The following is an 18,911-nucleotide window of genomic DNA, read 5'->3' on the forward strand; positions in this document are numbered from 1 at the left end:
CCAAGAATTGTAATAGCTGGATTATTAAAAACCATAAACATCCAAACTCCACCAAATCCACAAACATCCAAAGTATTATTTTCACTACAAATATCCATAATAATCAAACCATAAGGTTGACAAAACTATAAAACTAAACAAGACAGCAAAATAAGAGAAAAGTACCACCACAAAAAAAATAAAAACTCCTTTTCCAACCAAAAAAAGAAGAAGAAAATTATTTCATTATTTTGATTCGTGCTTGGAAACAACTACACTGTCATTATTTCAAGTTAGTGTTTTTCTACCTGATCTTTATCTATCAAAGTATGATTTTTTTTTTTCTTTCAAAACAGTCGTTGTCTCATGAGATTTTGTTTCAACTCAAAGCTTTAGAAACAATTGTGTAATAGAGAACTCAGATTGTACAAGCTACTTACTTGTGCTAGGCAGGATATACGTTGATAAGAGATGATCTTATCTTAAATACTATAAAAGCACGAATATTTCTGTGTAGACGCCATTCTAACCCTTAGATGTTCCTATCATCTCATCCCCTAAATCAAACATCATTCTTCTATATCATCCAAACTCCTGAACTCGCCCAACAATAATTCTGTCAAAGCAACAACAACCGTTCAATTTAACAGGGAGCATCTAGACCATCAATTACCATATTCACTAAATTACTCCACCTCCTCATTGTGCACCGAAATAATAGTAGAAATCCACCTCCTAATCTCAGTTCTCAAGAGTCTATATCCCAATTAAAAAATAAACTAGGCCATGAGCAAAATAGAGGCAATTGCGTGCCTACATCACCGGTATACCTTCTTGCCCGAGTATACTTGTGATTCCTCAGGTCCCTCCAAGAAGATTGCACCTTCGTCGTCCTTACACTATGTTAATTATTGGAGTTAAGAATGTTTTGTGAGTTAAGGCCCTATTTCAGCAAGGAATCCACCCATTAAAGTCAAGAAATTTATTATATAGCTACTACATAGATTGAAGGAATTACTTTCTTCTCTTCGATCGAATCAGAATTTGAATTCTTCTACAATTTCAATGTAACTTTTGTCACTCGTGACACTAAATGCATACCCTTAACTATAAGAGATCATGTTAGGGTTTTAAACAAATAATGTTACGATAGCCTTCGAGGCCATCCTTTATGCTGTACATGTGCATGACATAGTTTTGATAAAATATAAATTTTATTTGTTAAAATAGTGAACCCATCAAACAATAGCATTGTATTCTCATTAATGTACACTATTTGCCATAAAACTAATAAAAATCATTGGGACATCCATTCTAGCATTGTCACATAAATGAATGAATGCAATTGTGGCCAAGTAACAGTTATTATCATCCAAATAACAGGATGAATGGTGTCTTCCAATGGCAGAGCTGCTGTCATTTGGAGTAATGGCTCATTATTTTTCAGTTAAAAACATTCGAGAAAAAAAAGAGGCCAAAGTCCTGCTTCGTTTTGAAATAGGAGCTTCGCCCCCATTGTAGCATCGCAAGGAAGAGAGGGCTTTTCTCTCCCCTCTTTCCCTCTCCGCCGCTCTCCGCCGCACTCTCTCTCTTTATCCTCCCTTCCTCTCTTTCTTTTTTTCTACTCTTTCCTTCTTCCTTTCTCCCTCTCTCGTTGATTCCTAACGGGAAGGCCGGAACCATTCTGGTCAGCTGGCTCGATGTACCTCAAATCGAGCGGTTTGAGATGGTACCATCAACTTTGCCTAAAATTATTTGGACATTAGTCCATCCAAGGCAACGGCAACCAAAACACCAATCATGTGATCATCTTCATCTTCAAGTTGATGCGGCCCGTTGTGATCCGTCTAATCCATGTATTGGCATGGTCGACCTTAGTGCTTAGCGACTCAGGCCCATCGGTATCGCACGAGCCATCTGATTACCAGCCCAGGCCCTCCAGATTCCGTTGGCCCAGGCCCAGAAGGCCCTCGAAAGGGTTTCCGTTGCATATGCTTTGAGATAAGGACCTCGCCAAGATATCTAACGGCTAATAGTTTTTCCCTTTCCTAAACAAAATAGGAGAGAGGGAGAGAGAGAGAGAGTTGTCGGTTTCTAACTCGGTTAATAAAGAGGCAGAACAAGAGGCCCAGAAAAGGAGAGAGGCCAAAACCTCTTCTCCTTTCTTTCTCTTTTCGTTCCCCCAAATCCTCGAATTCTAGGTTTTGTTTTTCGTCCGCCGATCATCGACGGCGAGGCGAACGCCGGGCCTCATTAGATCTTCGAATCCAAGGAGAAGCCGGAGGAGAACGAGAAGGCTGGAACCGAAGCGTGCAAGCCTGTTGCACCGAGGAGTGGTTCAATTATTCTTCTCTCTAGAGCTTGGATTTGGTCTCTTTGTTATTGCGTTTTCTCTTAAGAAAGAGTGAGAGAGTGAAGGAGATAGATGCGGTTGTAATCGCAAGTTCGCAACCCTGTGGAGATCTGGTGGATGAGTTCATGTTGTTAGGGCTTCGATTCGTTCTCTTTGTAAAAATAAGCTCTCTGCTCGAACTGTATGGATTCTTGTTCTGATGTTTGGAACCAGTAATTCTGGACAGTGATTTTAGTTTTCTTTCTTTATCTTTTTAATTTCCCTTGTTCTTGGTTACAATTTGTGTATCAGAAAAAAAATTAAAAAAAAGTAAATCCCTTGCTCTTTGCACTTGAATTTTGAGGGGGGATTTTGCGGGATATCAATTTTTATTTATAATTCTATATAGGAAGGCATAAACAAATTGTATTTATTAAAAAGAAAGGAAATAATATTAGAGTTCCTGCAATCGATGGCGAGCTCTGGATTATCGAAGCGGAGTAATGGATACCTTGGGGTCACGGAGCCAATCTCGTGGAGTGGGCCTACTGAATTTGATATCACAAAGACCCAGGAGCTTGAAAAGGTTTCACTTTGCTCATGGGCTTTTGTTTATGTGTCAAGTTTGATTTTTGGAAAGATTGGATTTTTGAACTATGATCTCTGTTTTGCTCAGTATCTTGCGGATGCTGGGTTATATGAAAGCCAGGAAGGAGCTGTGTCTCGAGAGGAGGTTTTGGGAAGACTGGACCAGGTTATCTCTAATTTCATGTAATTTGATCTCTTCCATTCATTGCTTTTCATTCCTTTCTGTGGATATTGATACCATTGGAGGTTTTAACAGATTGTGAAGGTTTGGGTTAGGAAGGTTAGCAGGGCCAAAGGATTCAACGAGCAATTTGTGCAAGAAGCAAATGCCAAGATCTTCACTTTTGGTTCTTACCGTCTTGGGGTACTTACTCACCACTTTATTTGTCTTTTGCTGAGAGCAAACGAGCACATGGGATACTTAAAATGGAAAGAGCTATTGATTCTGTTAGTCAATACGGCTTTATGTTACTATGCTAAATAATATGTTTGCACTTGCGAAAATGTGGTTACTTTTGTCTTTTCTAAAGCTGACTTTGCCAAGTTGTTAGCTAAAGTCCTGAAGGCATTTAATTTATTTATGTACTCAGTTCTTCTGATAGATGCAAGAAACAAACTTGTTGATAATTTTTTTCTTATTTTTTTTATAGTAGAAGGGATGGGGATGGAGGTCCACCTGGCTCCATTTGAATAAGAAAATAACCCTTTTGCTAAAATTTAACTATGCTTGAGCTTACCAAATTTTATAGTTATCTTTTGAATAGGGACATTGAGTTTTCAATTATAATCTACAACAGGCGAACGTTAGAACCTACCCCTTCAAGCAGGGCTTGATGCTCTTCTAACTATCCTCCTCATCATTTCCAAATGCCATCCCCCAATCTTCTACCGCCATTGTCATTCTACCATCTGACCTCCCCCATTGTCTTTAAATGTGCGCCAATATGCCATTCATTCTGTGCACTTTGTTGCATGACTGTCATCCTTTGCCACTCCTTTCACTTCATCTACCTTATTCACCCACCATTGCCTTCTATACCACCATTGCTATCCTCTTCTGTTAGCATCATCACCTTGTTGGCTCCACTCTTTTCCACCTCAACTACATCTTGCCACCTTCAGCACCCTCTCAACTGCCATCATGTGGCGCTTCCATACCTCTAATCATATCACAATGTACTGCTGGTATGTTTATGTTGCCACCTCCATTTTGCATCCTTTATTAGCCCTACTTCTGCATTGTCATCACCACCCTTTATCTACCAACATGCTTAACACTGCTGCTACCATCTTCTACAACCGAGAGCAATTGTTCACCACCTTCGATAGGAGAAAGCCCTTTTAAGGTAATTGCACAACTTCTTAAAGACCTTTTGATACCTTATAAAATGATTATGCCTTCAATTCATCAGGATTTCTCAAGATTTTCACTATAATGACCACAATTAGCAGTCCACTTTATGAGTATTTTGCCTTACATATAACCAACCCTCAAAATTGAATCACTTACAGAATGGAATGGCATAGTTGTTGGCCTAAAAAACCTGAAGCATGGTGCATCTTTGGCTAGGCCATTGGACGCAGATCCTGGTGCAATTCCAGACCTTAGATATGCTTAGAATCATTCATTTGCCATCACGCCATAAACACTATCAAATATTGGTCGAATAAACACATGGTAGTTGGATTCATTGGAAAAGAGAAGGTGATGAACTTTGGACTCATCTGAAAAGAGAAGGTGATGAACTATGTGTTACAACCTGGGAAACATAATCTTTCATGTACTTTGATGTTTTTGCCAATGCATATCTGGCAAAAGAATTTTGTTTGAATGATCAAACATATGAAGCTAAACTTGCTAACTTAAATGGTGGATTTAAGGACTGATTTTGCAATTTCAATTCACTGTAATTTATATTATAATAAAACTATAGCTTAAAAAAATTTGGTATAGTTTTCAACACGAATTGAATTTTATACCATCTTCAAATGATGGGGGGGAACCAAAACATGCTATCATAATACTTTTTGGTCAATTCTGCACTTGCAGTTGTTCTTTTAACAGATTCCTTTGATTTTCCCTTGTCATTCATAGTGATGTGGGCTGTTGTATTTGTGTATTATCTCAGGTTCATGGACCTGGTGCAGATATAGACACATTATGTGTAGGGCCTAGACATGCAACTAGAGAAGTAAGATTAACTATTCAATTTTTGCTGAAGATTGAACTGCTTTCATTTAGTTTGAAATACATTTTAATGAGGAAAATGTATTATTAAATTTGAATGCAGGAGGACTTCTTTACAGAACTCCATAATATGTTGGCTGAGATGCCAGAAGTGACAGAACTACATCCTGTTCCTGATGCTCATGTACCTGTGATGAAGTTTAAGTTTAATGGGGTTTCTATAGATCTTCTTTATGCAAAGCTATCACTTTGGGTAATACCTGAAGTAAGTCTGGTTCCTCTGTTGACTTTGTCTTCATTACATGCATCTTTGGAAGGGACAATTTGCAATGCCAATGACTTATGACTTATTGCTGATTACTCCTGTTTTTTTTTTTTGTATATACTAGTAAATTTCATATTTAATTTGATCGTGTGTTGTCGCTAGGTAAAGAGTTAATGTTCCTAGTGCCTCCTGGTGTGAAATTGTTGCTAGTACTTGCAGAATAAACAATTTTCGCTAGTGCATATTTGGCATGTTCCAGCAAAAGATTGATGTTGGAGTTTGTTATGGCAGCATGGGAGCTGCTGATATCTTGACTAAGCTAGTACCAACTACCCTAAAGACTTGTGCCAATCCTACATAAGCAGATAAGCCCGTAGGTGAACATCACCTATATAGGGCTTACACGACCAATGTTATTAAGGTCAGGATCATGTCATAAAATCGTAGAGGTCAAATTGGACTGGATCATGAATTGAATCATAAATTGTAAGATTTCTTTTTGACATAAAACAATAGTGTTAAAACAACTTGAAAAGTAAGAGGCATCATTAAATCTTGGATCAGATCTCAATTCTAAGATTTCTTCCTATTTCTTTTTAACTTGAAAAATAGAGTTGAAACATCATCAAAAGTAAGATACATGATTAAAGCATGATTTGAATGAATAATGAGTAAGAAATTATCTTATAAGAGATAAAAAGGTTTCTCCAACAATCATAAGCTCATAAAAATCAGTTCTTTTGATTAATAAGTATAGTTTTATTTCACCATAGAAATCCATAGAATATCTTATTTTGAGTTATTATAGCCCCAAAAATTTACAGGCATAAGCTTATTTGACTCGACTCCCCTTTGAGGTAAGAAATTGCAGAAGATTTTCAAAAATGGTGAATGAGATATAAAAAATAGCTCTAGGTCTTGGTTCTGAAACAGCTAAATCTCTCTTTCCTTTACCCTTGAAAATTTAAAGGAGATTTGGTGATTTGATGTCTTGGAAGTTATCGATGATGAATTGGTCCTTGTGAAAGTTCAAGGAAATTAATTGATCTTGAAAGATGGATATCCTCATGGTTTTAGTATGTGAAAACATGAAATGGCTTTCAATCTTACATTCCAAAGGACCGAATGATCCATGGTCCCGATGCTAGGTTGAAATCAAGATCTTACAATCCATAGCGATCCTAATCCAGGGATCTGATCTGGATAGTTGAGGACCATTTTTATCTGGATTGTTGCAATCTGGATCATCAATCATAAGATTCTAACAGTAACATACGCTACTACTTTTAATTAGTGGATTCCATGGTGAAAAGTGAAAACCATATGGGGATACATAGTGCTTGGTTGCCTTGTTGGTGCATGATGTTTATGCAATCACCGACAAGTGCGTGTTGGTCTATCATGTGTCTTCTTATTGGAGAGTTTGATTCAATGATGCCAATCTGGTTATTTTGATATAGAGAAGAAAGTAGAAGTTGATATTCCAAATTGCAAATAAGGTTGATATTCCAAAGTAGAAGTATCTCTTTTACCGTCATATCCAACTACTTTTTTCCTCAAAGCTTCATATGCATCCATGGTTCACAATATTTTCTTCATTATAGACTAATAGAAAACTACTTAGAAGTTTGTTATGTTTTGATAATCTACCTTTATTGCTTCTTGTGGTAATGCACTGTGTAACTTATTGAAATGCTAAAAGCAAAGATTCAAGTAATTTGGCACACAATTATATTCAAACATTATTAACGCAAAATAAGCTCGAAATTCATTATGTGGGACATGCAATAGTGCTTTTATATTAAAAACACATTGTTGTTGTTAATGTACTGCTGATAATGGGGGAGGTTCATATGCAGAGTAATATAGGAAAGATATACAGTGTGTGTTCTTTTGGTTTCTAAACATATATGGTATCAACCTATAGATCAGGCCTACAATCTCACTAGTATAAGAAAAGCCAAAGTGAGTTAAGACATGTAACATCATCAAATGGACATAGAAATTATCATATGATGATACACAGCTTGTCTTCTTTTCTTTGTAGTTATGCTAGAAATTATGTTGATTCTAAGAATACAATGTTTAATTTATGTTCATATCCGAGTGGAGGCCAATGATGTTTGGGGTAAGGGTACATTCAATCAATTCTTATTTCTGTGGGTAGCCACAAAGAGATGGTGACTCTACCGGACAAACTTCAGAGTTTGTGAACTATCAGTAGTTGGCTTTCTTTGGGACACAAATACTCAATTATTTCATCACTTGTCTGCCATAATTCTTTTAAAGATTTAAACATATACACCTTACAAGTTAAGCTATGTCTATACCCCCATTTAAGTTTGCTAATTTCTTATCCCACTTAAAGTATATATATCTCCCTTTTGGACTTCACCTTTTCCATTTACATCTTTTCTTTGGATTTCCAAACAACCAAATGGACTTGGTGTATGCAAAATCTGGAAAAGAAAAAGAAGAAGGATCAGACTCCTACTGAACCATGAAAAGACATTAGTATTAATTCAAAAACTACAGTTGATATATCATGTCTGAATTTTTTGAATTTGTAATTCAAGGAGATGGGATTCCTATCAAATCATGGTGAGGCATTGGTATTAATTCAATAAGTACAGATGATGTGTCTTATCTGAATTTTAATGCTTTCCTGAAATTTGCTTCCATAATCTAGTTCCGCAACTCATACTTCGTAAAGCTAAGGATAGTGCAGGCAGTCATTCATGTATCTCTGTTTGACTACTTTATTTTAATGTTGAATCTTTTGCTAATCAACTAATCTGTTTTGTTTTATTTCAGGATCTGGATATCTCACAGGATTCTATATTACAAAATGCAGATGAACAAACAGTTCGTAGTTTAAATGGGTGCAGAGTTACTGACCAAATTTTACGTTTGGTGCCAAATATTCAGGTCCTCTATATCCCTTGTGATCCTGATCTTAATCTTTATGGAATCTGGATACATATTCTCCAATGCATATTGAGATAATAACATTAGCAGAGAGTAGTGTCTTTCCATATGCAGATTCTGATTAATATGTTTTATTTGATGCAGAATTTTCGCACAACTTTAAGATGCATGAGATTTTGGGCGAAACGCCGTGGAGTTTATTCTAATGTATGAGTCATCTTTTGTTAATAAGGATGAATTTTCATATTGGTTTTTGTGCTCCTTGGTGACTTTTTCTCCATCTTTGATCAGGTTGCAGGGTTCCTTGGTGGTATAAACTGGGCATTGCTTGTTGCTCGCATATGTCAGTTATACCCGAATGCACTGCCCAGTATGTTGGTGTCTCGCTTTTTCAGAGTTTACACTCAGTGGCGCTGGCCAAATCCTGTGATGCTATGTGATATTGAAGAGGGCACACTTGGACTCTCTGTTTGGGATCCAAGAAAAAATTTTAAAGACAGACTGCATCAAATGCCTATTATAACTCCTGCTTATCCTAGTATGAATTCTAGCTACAATGTGTCATCGAGTACTTTGCGTGTTATGACTGACGAATTTCAACGAGGCCATGTGATCTGTGAGGTCAGTTGTATTATTAGTGGTGTTATCTGCTTCAATAATATTAATGTAGACAAAGAGAATAACAGGCATTTTGTGGTGATTTTGGTGCTATCTGATAATATGATATCTCTTTAGGCATCTAAAAGATTTTTATCTTTTGGTCTGAGAAGCATCATTGGGACCAACATAGGCCTCATCTTTATTCATTCAATTATAAAGGATCTTTAGAAAGCATTCTTTTCATTCTTGGAGAACACTGATAGATGCTGAGGTTTTTTGTGCAGCTGAGTTCATTACTAGATTTCTCGTGAATCTGAAGAATATAACTTTACCTAGTTTGAAAAACAATAGAATAATAAGATAGTTTCTTGCCTGTTTATTTACTAGTATCATGAATGTTTGTGCATCTTGATTGTACGTATCAGGCATTTAATGATTTCATAATGGATTGACCTTTCTGCAGTACTTCTTTGAATGGTTGTGTTTGGAAAGCCCATTGAAAATAATACCTAATCATGGCTATGGTAGAAAATTTGTTTTAGCATTATAGGCCATTGGAATGTACTCTGTTAGGTGTACAAGGCAAAGAAAATACAGATTTGTGATGAAACATGTTGACATGTTAAACTTTAAGACTGAATTCACCAACTTCAGTTCATCATGAAAATCTGTTTCAGTTATGCAGTGATTGAGCCTGGGTTCTTGAGATTTCAATTTTATTATGACTTGAAAAAGCAGTCTTACCATCAGTCCTTGTTTTAGGGACAGCCTGTTTCAGCTGCTTAGTATTTATCTATTTGTGGCTGTTACTAGTTCTAACTTACCTTTTTCTCATCATGAAAATCTGTTTCAGTTATGCAGTGATTGATCCTGGGTTCTTGAGATTTCAATTTTATTATGACTTGAAAAAGCAGTCTTACCATCAGTCCTTGTTTTAGGGACAGCCTGTTTCAGCTGCTTAGTATTTATCTATTTGTGGCTGTTACTAGTTCTAACTTACCTTTTTCTTATTCTTATTCTGTATATTTATACATACTTCCAGAACTCAATCCTTGGCTCTTTTTATTGGTTGGAGTGATGGTCTATACCTGCAGGAAATGGAGGCTAATAAAGCTGATTGGAGTAAACTCTTTGAGCCTTATCCCTTCTTTGAGGCCTACAAACATTATCTGGAGATTGACATCACTGCAGCAAATGAAGATGACCTCAGAAAATGGAAGGGATGGGTTGAATCTCGACTTCGCACGCTTACATTAAAGGTTAAGTGAATATTGAACCATTTTTTTTTCTTGTTTGAAGCCACAAAAAATATCGCTGACCTTGCTGCATTTTTTTTCCCCAAAAGATTGAGAGGCACACATTTGGCATGCTTCAATGTCATCCTCACCCTGGTGACTTCTCAGACAAGTCTAGACTATTTCATTGCTGCTACTTCATGGGTCTTCAGAGAAAACAAGGAGTACCAGTAAATGAAGGCGAACAATTTGATATAAGGGTAACAGTGGAAGATTTTAAGCACTCTGTTGGCATGTATACACTATGGAAACCGGGCATGGAGATCCAAGTTTCTCATATTAAACGCAGAAATGTACCTTCATTTGTTTTTCCTAGTGGAATACGGCCTTCTCGTCCACCTAAGGCAGCCGTCAGTGAGGGTCACACTGTTTCAAAAATCAAGTCCTCTAGCTCGGTTCAGGCAGGAAAACCCTCTGACACTCTAGCTGGGAGTGGTGATACAACCCCACATATGGCAGAGGACTCTAGCACTACAAAGCTGTTGGCTGCAGGTATTCTTATTGGTGATCAAGTAGTCGAGGGGTCTGAAAGATGTAGTCCCATCACCATGACCTCTTCCAGTGCTTCTAGTTTGTGCACCAAGGAGGCTGAAGGATCAGCAATCAACCTTGCGGGAAATGCCAATGGGATTTTAAATGTTACCATTGAATCAAGAAAGAGGAAACATGAAGAGGACACAGATAGCAACTCAATTGATGCAAAACGTCTGGCTTCAGCTAAACCACCAGAGAGTGTTGGCATGGCTGCTTCTGGCATTATTGCTGCTGAGGATCCTGGCAATTGTACATCTAGTTTGTGCTCCAAGGAAGCTGAGGCACTTGCAATAAAGAAAATAACCAGTGGGTCTCCTACGAACCTGGCATCTTTACCTGAAGGACTTGATGAGCTCGAGTTATTTGAGTTACATGGGCAGGATAAAGATTTTGGTGGGGTTGCTAGTGGCTGCTCTGTTGTGTCTTCAGCTGCAAAGGATGCTCCAATGCAAGTTGGCAAGCTGCATGACAGTTCCAAGAATGGAGGCATAGAAGAGCTTGAGGTCTTCACTTTTCCTCCTATTTTCTTCACTTGTACTCCTTTGATTATTTGTTGTTGTAAATTTGGAATTATTTGCTATATTTTTTTTGTTTTGCTTTTGAGATTGAGTATGTTGTTGCTTGGATGTATTACCGGCATCAGTCTGCGACTTGAGATACTGCTGCAAGTAGTCAATGGAATATCAGAAAATCTAGTGTAGAACATGTTATGGGAGAACCAAGCTACAATAATGTTAGACTAACATACAAATAGATCTCCAGAATTTCAGCGAGTATTTTTTTTTTTTTTGAGGAATATCTATTAGAACTTAGAAGAACATCGTAATGCATGAATTTTCATATTTCTCATCTTGCAATGATCTTTTTCCTTAATTTGATCACTAGAACTGACTGTCTACATTTTGTTTTTGTTGAAAAAGCCGGCAGAGTTGTCTGCTCCAACTTTTGGTGGCCCCACTGCATCTACATTGAATGCTCAGCGCAAGCCACTTAAGTAATTATATTTCTTGACATCATATTGTCCTTTCACTGTTCTAGCATGAGTTTCCCGGTAGTAATTCTGGTAGTTGGATTCCTGGTTCCCACTCTAAAGGCCTTCCCTAGAGGTGGCCATTGTGATTTTGATTCCACACTGGTTCTGTGGGTTGTGTTTATTCCTTGGGTTCTTCAGTCCTTAGATTAAAACCAGTTTTATTTTTTCTTATTTGTTTCACTTTTCTTCGCAGGTTAAGGTTGTCCTCTGTTGTGAGAGCAACTGGTAAAAGTGCTTGACTCCTATGCTTGAGAACATCCAGAGTATCTGTGAACCGTCCAGTTTGGTCTCTTGCATCATGAGGAAGAGGTGGGATATTTGGGATAACGACAGCAGAGCTAATTTACTTGCTCAACATATGGCCTGCTGATACTGTCATCCTTGTATTAATACTGTAATAGGGTGACCGGTGGATTAATGGCGCCTAACCTGTTGTAATAAAATCCAATGTGCAATATTAAGATGTGGGTTCTTGTTCATCTTCTTTTCATTTACATGGTTCAATTCGATGATGATGGCGGCTAATTAAGATTTGTGTAGTTTTTGTGAGTTAGCCATGCATGCATGTGGATGGATGATTAGGAAAGGGCAAGAATTATGATAATTGGTGGCTTCCTAGGATTCCTTGCCCAGGGTATTCGCCTCAAGCAAGGGTGATGCTATTTAGCTGTGGGATTTTGTATAGGAAGGGCTACATTGAGCTGTGCGTGGGTGCTTGAAGTTGGAAACCCAGACATTGATGCTTGAATAATTCTTGTCATTTAGTCTCCCATCCTGAATCAGAATTAAAAGACCGTTCTTAAATCTTACCAAAAAAAAAACACTTTTCTTAAGTCAAACACGCCAAATAGTTGAAATGGTGATTTGATTCTAACCCATCAACTGAGGCGTCGGGGCTGCTTCCAAATCCTCGGAGGAAAAAACAGGCTAAAGGGGCAAGAACAAAAGATTGAAGAAGAAAAGAACAGCAGACTAACAAAACAACTGCAAAGAAAGCAGGAGGAGGGGATCTAGCATCGCTGCCGAACGAGAGAGTTCGCTTGAGAAAATTTAGGGGAGAGCATTAGCAGACCGCACTCTTAAGAAATCCTCATGAGGCTTTTTAAAAGCTTGCACTAAAATTCTTGGACTGCATTCTTTCTCACAAGTTCCAGCAAATGGCGAAAGCCAAATGATCCCGGCCCGATCGAAAGCTCTTTTTAGTTCTCCTCAGCAGACTGGTCTTAACCAACTTGATTTCTACGAGTCAGAAAAACATAGGACTTCCACATTAGGAGGCTGATGCCAAATGGCAACGCAATGCAAGTTCTACGCGTCAGAAAGTCCAGAGAGAAGTAATTTTGCAGAAGTATAAAATGGAATCATCTGCATCGATATAGTTTCAAGAGTGAACCATTCATCATAGCCTCATAGGAATGTTGTGAAGGAGACTCTATTCCTTTGTTGACTCCGTGCTATTGGATGAAGAAGAGCAAGGAGATCAAAACGAACAACGTGACACATAAACCAACTATTTTCTGCATGAGAGAGGAGTAAGCTCTCCATCAGAATTATGAGGATTCATATACGAGTAGAAGAAATAGACAAAATGCTAAAGTGCATGGATAAAGAAAGAGGAAGGAGAAAATAGTTGGTTTGTGATAAGTGGTAAATAATGCATAAATTAACCTTTTATTCATAGCACTTATCATTATTTTAATTCGCATATTTCGCAAATTTTAACCATAAAATATGTGTTACCATTATCATTGCATTTTAATAATTATCAGAGGTAATTCAAGTTGATTTAATGATTAAGCCTAATGAATGCAGGTCAAATCAAACTTATTTGGGATGATTCCTGAACCCGAATGATACGCACCCGGTCCAGTCCCAATCTCTCCCTGTTCCATGTCCAAAGAACAGGGTCGTCCCAAGACTTCCCAGCCGACCGTCATGTCTCAAAATCTTTTTTTCCAAATAAATCCCAGCTCCTTCCACGCCATTTTTTTAACCCCTGCCTCAAAACAAAACCCATCTTCCCACGCATCCGTGATTCTATCTTTATTTTCCTTCCAGCGCTCCATCCTTTTCCACGCGTCTCCCTTCCGAACTCCCCATCATTCACGGCATCCAAATAGAGCTATCATCTTCCGGCTTTGATCCTCCTAGATTTCCTATCAAGCTAATCTTAATCCCGTTTGCGTTGGAATTTCATCACCCACGGGATAAAGCCCAGGCATCCTCTCACGTCCACCAGCCGCATTCCCAAGCGTCCCTCCCATTCGGATTAAATCCATCACCCACGGATCCAAGATTTTCTTCCCAGATTTCCTCCAAGCAATAGAGCCATTTCTCTTCATCCCGTTCAAAGTCTTCCTAATCCCTTGCATCCCGGATTTTCCCAGCACCTCCCGCTCGAGTGATCCCATCCGTTTCCCTTCTCTCGCGTTTGTTTCTTCCAAACTCCCTTCATTCATACGTTCCAGCTCCCCTGTTTAACGCCTTCCCAGCATCTCAGCCGAGATCTTCTCCACGAACAGAACACGTCCCAAGCTCATCTTCTTTCACAACCAGATCCCCAACTTCTTCCACACCCAGCCAAGATCTCGCTCAACTTCTCTTCATTCCACGTCATCATGCAAATCCCCTTCATTCCATCTCCTACGTCCCAGCCATCTTCTGAATTATTTCCCAGCCGAGACCCACGGACCCCTTCCTTATCCGAACCCCGTGAGGATTCCAAACAACCAAAGCCACGTCTTCTTCCGGATCGATCTCACATTCGTAATCATCCTTATCCCTTCGTTCAAAGCTCCAGCTTATCCTTTGCTTCTATGTTTCAGCCGATTCCCAACTGCATCCTCCTCTGTTTCGGAACAGAGCTAAGATCCTCCACGTCTTCCGCAGTCCAAACATCTCCTCCGGATCAACTTCATCCCGAATTCCATGGATTAACAGCATCCCCTCTGTTCGTAAGATCAGCATCCACGGCACTATCCTTCCGAACCAAGTCTTCATCCCGTTATGATCCCCTTCTTCATTCAAATCCCAGCAAATCTCAGCATCCGTGGGTGAACTTGTGTATCCTTATCTCAGTTCTTCCGCTCCCAGCTACCCACCTACCACCCTTATCCCTTGCTTCAACGGATCAGAACTGTAACAGTCCGCGGATCAAGCTTCCCAACCATCTGCCTCTTCCCAACGCTCGAATCAAATCTTCTACGCGTCGCCCGCTGCCGTGGAACAGAAGCCGTTCCTCCATCCTCATCTTTTCACTGGGGAAGCTTATCCTCCGGATGCTAACAGAGGATAGGAAAGCTATAAAAGGAAGGGAGTTCTCTTCTCCGGGATTCATTCTTCTCTTCCATTCATTCCTCCCCCACCGGGGGGGGGCATTCCCTCTTCCCCCACCGGGGGTTGCTCCCATCATCTCTCGGAGGCCACATCCCACGGGAAGAAGAAGAGGAAACAGGGGAGGGAGTGAGCCACGGGAACATGAGAGAATAAAAAAATAAGAGGAGAGAGAAGAGTTTTGTTATTTTGGGAATATTTCAAAGAAAGAAATCATGAAGGAAGAGATGGGAGCCTGCTGCTGTGCTGCTGCTGCCGTCTCCAACTCCATGCCGGGCTGATTTCTTCTCCAGGGCCGGATGTAGCCCTAACAAAGGGCCAAGGGTTTTTATATTTTTAATTTCTATTCTTGGAGTTGTATAAACCTTATTCTGCTTCTAATGAATATTTTATTTCATCTCATATTTAATTTCTGTGATTTTAAATATGAAGTTTATACAACTGCTCTTCATGATCATTGAAGTAAAAATAAGATAGTTCATGCTTAAGGAAGATGCGATGTGCTACCACCTTAGATTAGGGTAGACATTTCATACTAAACTAAAGATGGATTATGCCTAAATTACTTCTGTGAAATTTTATTCGAATGCTTATTAGGCTTGTAGCCAATTTGCATGTTAATCCAAGAATAAATTAAAATATAAATAATCCTTGTTCCGATGTTAGTGGTGAATTCCTTGCCCTAGGTTCTCCCAAACTGATATCATTTTAATTGCATTTTCTTTTATTAAATTGCTTAGTTTAATAGTCTTCACAAATTCTCTTTTTCAAATATTTTTATTTTTAAAGAAAAACAATTATACCCCAATCCCTGTGGATCGATACCCGTAATCACTATCCTACCAGATACGTGCTATTGCGTGGACTTTAAAGTTGACTATCAGTTTGTGCGTCACTTTTGTTCGACAATCTACAAGGAAAATAGTTAGCATATTCTAAAAGAGGAAGGAGAAAATAGTTGGTTTAAGTTAATTTCTTTCTTAGTTTTCCAAGATGAAACAAAATGTTGTCTGTGCCAGATATATGAAAACCAAGTGTTAGAAAGAGTTTGTCAATAAAATATTCATGAAGATTTGCAAGTTAGAAATTTAGGGGTGGCAATCGGGTCGGGTCAGGCATAAACAGGTCGGGTCAAATACAGGTCGGGTCAGAAAACTATAAATCTGAACCCGACCTGTTTATTAAACGGGTCAGGAATTACAAACCTGAACCTGACCTGTTTATTAAACAGGTAACCCGACCCGACCCGTTTAACCTGTTTAATAAACATGTAACCTGTTTACCCAACCCGACCCGACCTGTTTAACCTGTTTGCCCAACCTGACCCGTTTAACCTGTTTAGACCTGTTTAATCTGTCCAACCCAACCTGTTTAACCTGCCCAACCCGACCTGTTTAGACCTGTTTAGACCCGTTTAACCTGTTTAGACCTGTTTAACCTGTTTAACCCGTTTAACCTGTTTAACCCATTTAACCTGTTTAGACCTGTTTAACCTGCCCAACAGTTAAACGGGTTGAACGGTTTAAACGGGTCAGACATCTAAAACCCGTATCCGACCCAATTAATAAACAGGTTAAACGGGTCGACCTGTTTACGATCCGAACCTGTTTAGGCCAAACCCAAACCTGTTTATGGCGGGTCGAACACGGGTCGGGTTGGCGGGTCGGGTCATATTTTGCCACCCCTAGTTAGAATGGATACCGGTAGGAGGGAGACAGAAAGGAAGAAACATAATCACTGCCATCCAAAGTACAACTATCAAATCTTTCTTCTTAGCTGAAGGTGGGGTCGGATAACAAGTTGGATGTTACTAAAAGGAGATCAGTATTAGATATCAAAAATTAAAGATTAAACAAGCAACAACAACTATGATGACAACAGCTTAAAATCTCTGCACATTTATGAGTTCCACGTATCATCATGTATCTCAGTCCGTACTAAAGTTTCAGTTTGCTGCAGCTTAGAGCCAGCTTTGCCCTCTGCAATGCCTCATACACACTCCATCTTAGGGCACTTTAACAATGCAACACCATCAGCATCCGATGGAGGAGTTGAATGGCCTCCACTAATTTTGGATTAAACATAATCACAAACCATGTCTTCCACAGGGGAAGGTTATTCATGCTAGAAAATCCATAACAGATGTATGCTTAGATCAGGCCTCTATGTCTCACCTTAGGTAAACTATCAAATAAGTGAAAAGAGCCTGTGGTAGATATAAACTTAAATATGCTGTCTCCTACATACACAACACTTGTCTCTTCTTCACCCTTTGTGTCCGTCGTCAGATCAAAGCAGTTAGAACTTGGAAGCACAGGAATTGTCCAATATGTATTTTCTGTTTATTTTTACTGTTCCTTCTCAACCTTCTTGTATTTCATGCATAATTAGTCAGTACCTGCACCAAACATCTCTATTCAAGCTTTGTAACTAATGCAATCAATCTGACAGCATATTGATGAACTTGGATCCAAGCTGATGCACCCATGGACTAGTGAAAAACAATCCTCCTATTTAGGAGCTTATGTAGTAACTGATGCATCCCACTATTGGGAGATGTGTACTATAAAAATTAACTCTTCTTGAGCACTGATTGAAGCATGAAGGGGAGCATAGTATCCGAAATAGAGGCTTTCCTTTTGTTTTTTCAGGACAGCTGGATCTTGGGAATTGATGATAATCTTGAATCATAAGGGAGAAGGGCAAGGTGTCAAGCTGACCATTCAGGTTTTCTTTCCTGCACTTACTTCACATCATTCAGAGATGATGGGGAGATTCATAAACTTTGACTTCAGCCTTTGAATATAAGTGAAGTTCGGTCATTTTAATGCACACTGTACAGTTAACAAGAAGGACTGCATCTGGAACCTTTCTTCTGAGGGGCATGGTCAGGGGCGGCCCGATACATTTGGGGGCCTAAGGCGAATCCAATGAATGAGGCCTTTTTTTTTAATAATAAATTTTTTAATAAATATAAAATATTTAAAAAATAATATGAAAATAGATAGCTATCAAGTACACTATTTCAACAAAGATACATGAATCTAATAAAAGTAGACAAAAAGTTTTTTCAGTTTAATATAATTTTTGAATGGAAACACAGAAATGTAATTGCCGGGCCATAAAACTGATTAAATAATTGAGATAATGCTGGGCAATACTGTTTACCATGTCAAGCAAGAGCAGGATAAGAAAAGGTCATCCCGTGGCACTTCATGGTCAAGAAAAGAATTTGTCCAGAAAGAAGCCTCTGTATAAGAGAAAGTAGGGGCATTATGGAAAATTCACTCAATCTAATTAATAAAAGTCCCATCCCACCATCTCCCCTTCAAGTGAGTACCCAAGCAGCAACTGCAACATCACAGCACAGCAGCCATTCAACCCCCTCCCTCCTTTTCTCTCTCTACCACCCAAGAGGGGAGAAGAAACCCAGAGGAGAAAATTAAAAGAATCTCCACCCTCCAAGAACTCAAGAAGTCCATCTCCAATCCCTCTATCTTTCTTCCCGATGGCCCAGCTGGATCAGGAGTAATGTGAGGGAAGGAAAACCAAGACTAAAACCAAAAAAGAGAAGGGATGAAAGATAAGAGTGGCTTCAGGCGTGTATCAAGCCAACCAAATCCCTCCTCCTCCTCTCTCTCTCTCCACCCAAAACAAAACTACTGTCCCCAACTTCCCAAATTGCCTCTCTGCAGGCCAGGAAACTCTCCACCTCCCTTCCATCAAGGGGGAAGACTCGTAGCCTTCCATCAAGGGGGAAGCTCCTGTTCCTGTTTTCACATGGGGCCTTTGCTTCCTTTTGGTCACGCCTCCCGGAGGCCCTCCATTGGCCTGAG

At 39.1% G+C, this 18,911-nt stretch overlaps 1 protein-coding gene and 1 long non-coding RNA gene across 3 annotated transcripts; one reads left to right on the plus strand and one right to left on the minus strand.

Annotated features, from left to right (window-relative positions):
- The first annotated feature begins 2,065 nt into the window (after positions 1-2,065).
- On the plus strand, positions 2,066-12,221 carry LOC103696098 (nuclear poly(A) polymerase 1). 2 transcript variants are annotated; one of them, XM_008777628.6, is made up of 12 exons: positions 2,066-2,897; positions 2,988-3,065; positions 3,156-3,263; positions 5,029-5,091; positions 5,191-5,352; positions 8,167-8,280; positions 8,425-8,487; positions 8,572-8,901; positions 9,975-10,139; positions 10,226-11,212; positions 11,630-11,703; positions 11,936-12,221. In XM_008777628.6, exons 1-12 carry the CDS (start codon positions 2,784-2,786, stop codon positions 11,979-11,981), a joined length of 2,304 nt encoding a protein of 767 aa, XP_008775850.3. In that variant the 5' UTR covers positions 2,066-2,783; the 3' UTR covers positions 11,982-12,221. The 2 variants fall into 2 exon arrangements, with proteins under 2 accessions (XP_008775850.3, XP_038984582.2); XM_039128654.3 differs by lacking the exon at positions 11,630-11,703.
- A 3,948-nt stretch (positions 12,222-16,169) lies between these two features.
- Positions 16,170-16,489, minus strand: LOC149753526 (uncharacterized). Its single transcript, XR_016413253.1, has 2 exons — positions 16,351-16,489; positions 16,170-16,291 (listed from the first exon to the last, which is right to left on the minus strand). It is a non-coding gene; the product is annotated as an uncharacterized LOC149753526 (long non-coding RNA).
- Positions 16,490-18,911: the final 2,422 nt, after the last annotated feature.

Source organism: Phoenix dactylifera, chromosome 5 (assembly GCF_051530095.1).
Source record: "Phoenix dactylifera cultivar Ajwa chromosome 5, Ajwa_hap1_PhDact_Kaust_v1.1, whole genome shotgun sequence".
Lineage (NCBI taxonomy): Eukaryota > Viridiplantae > Streptophyta > Magnoliopsida > Arecales > Arecaceae > Phoenix > Phoenix dactylifera.

What these genes read in the sequence shown, in the direction of transcription:
- LOC103696098 (XM_008777628.6), top strand. Translation starts at nt 2,784, where the DNA reads ATGGCGAGCTCTGGATTATCGAAGCGGAGTAATGGATACCTTGGGGTC. An exon ending in CTAGACATGCAACTAGAGAA is followed by an intron (nt 5,092 to 5,190) that starts GTAAGATTAACT and finishes ATTTGAATGCAG; the next exon opens with GAGGACTTCTTTACAGAACT. An exon ending in GCCGTGGAGTTTATTCTAAT is followed by an intron (nt 8,488 to 8,571) that starts GTATGAGTCATC and finishes ATCTTTGATCAG; the next exon opens with GTTGCAGGGTTCCTTGGTGG.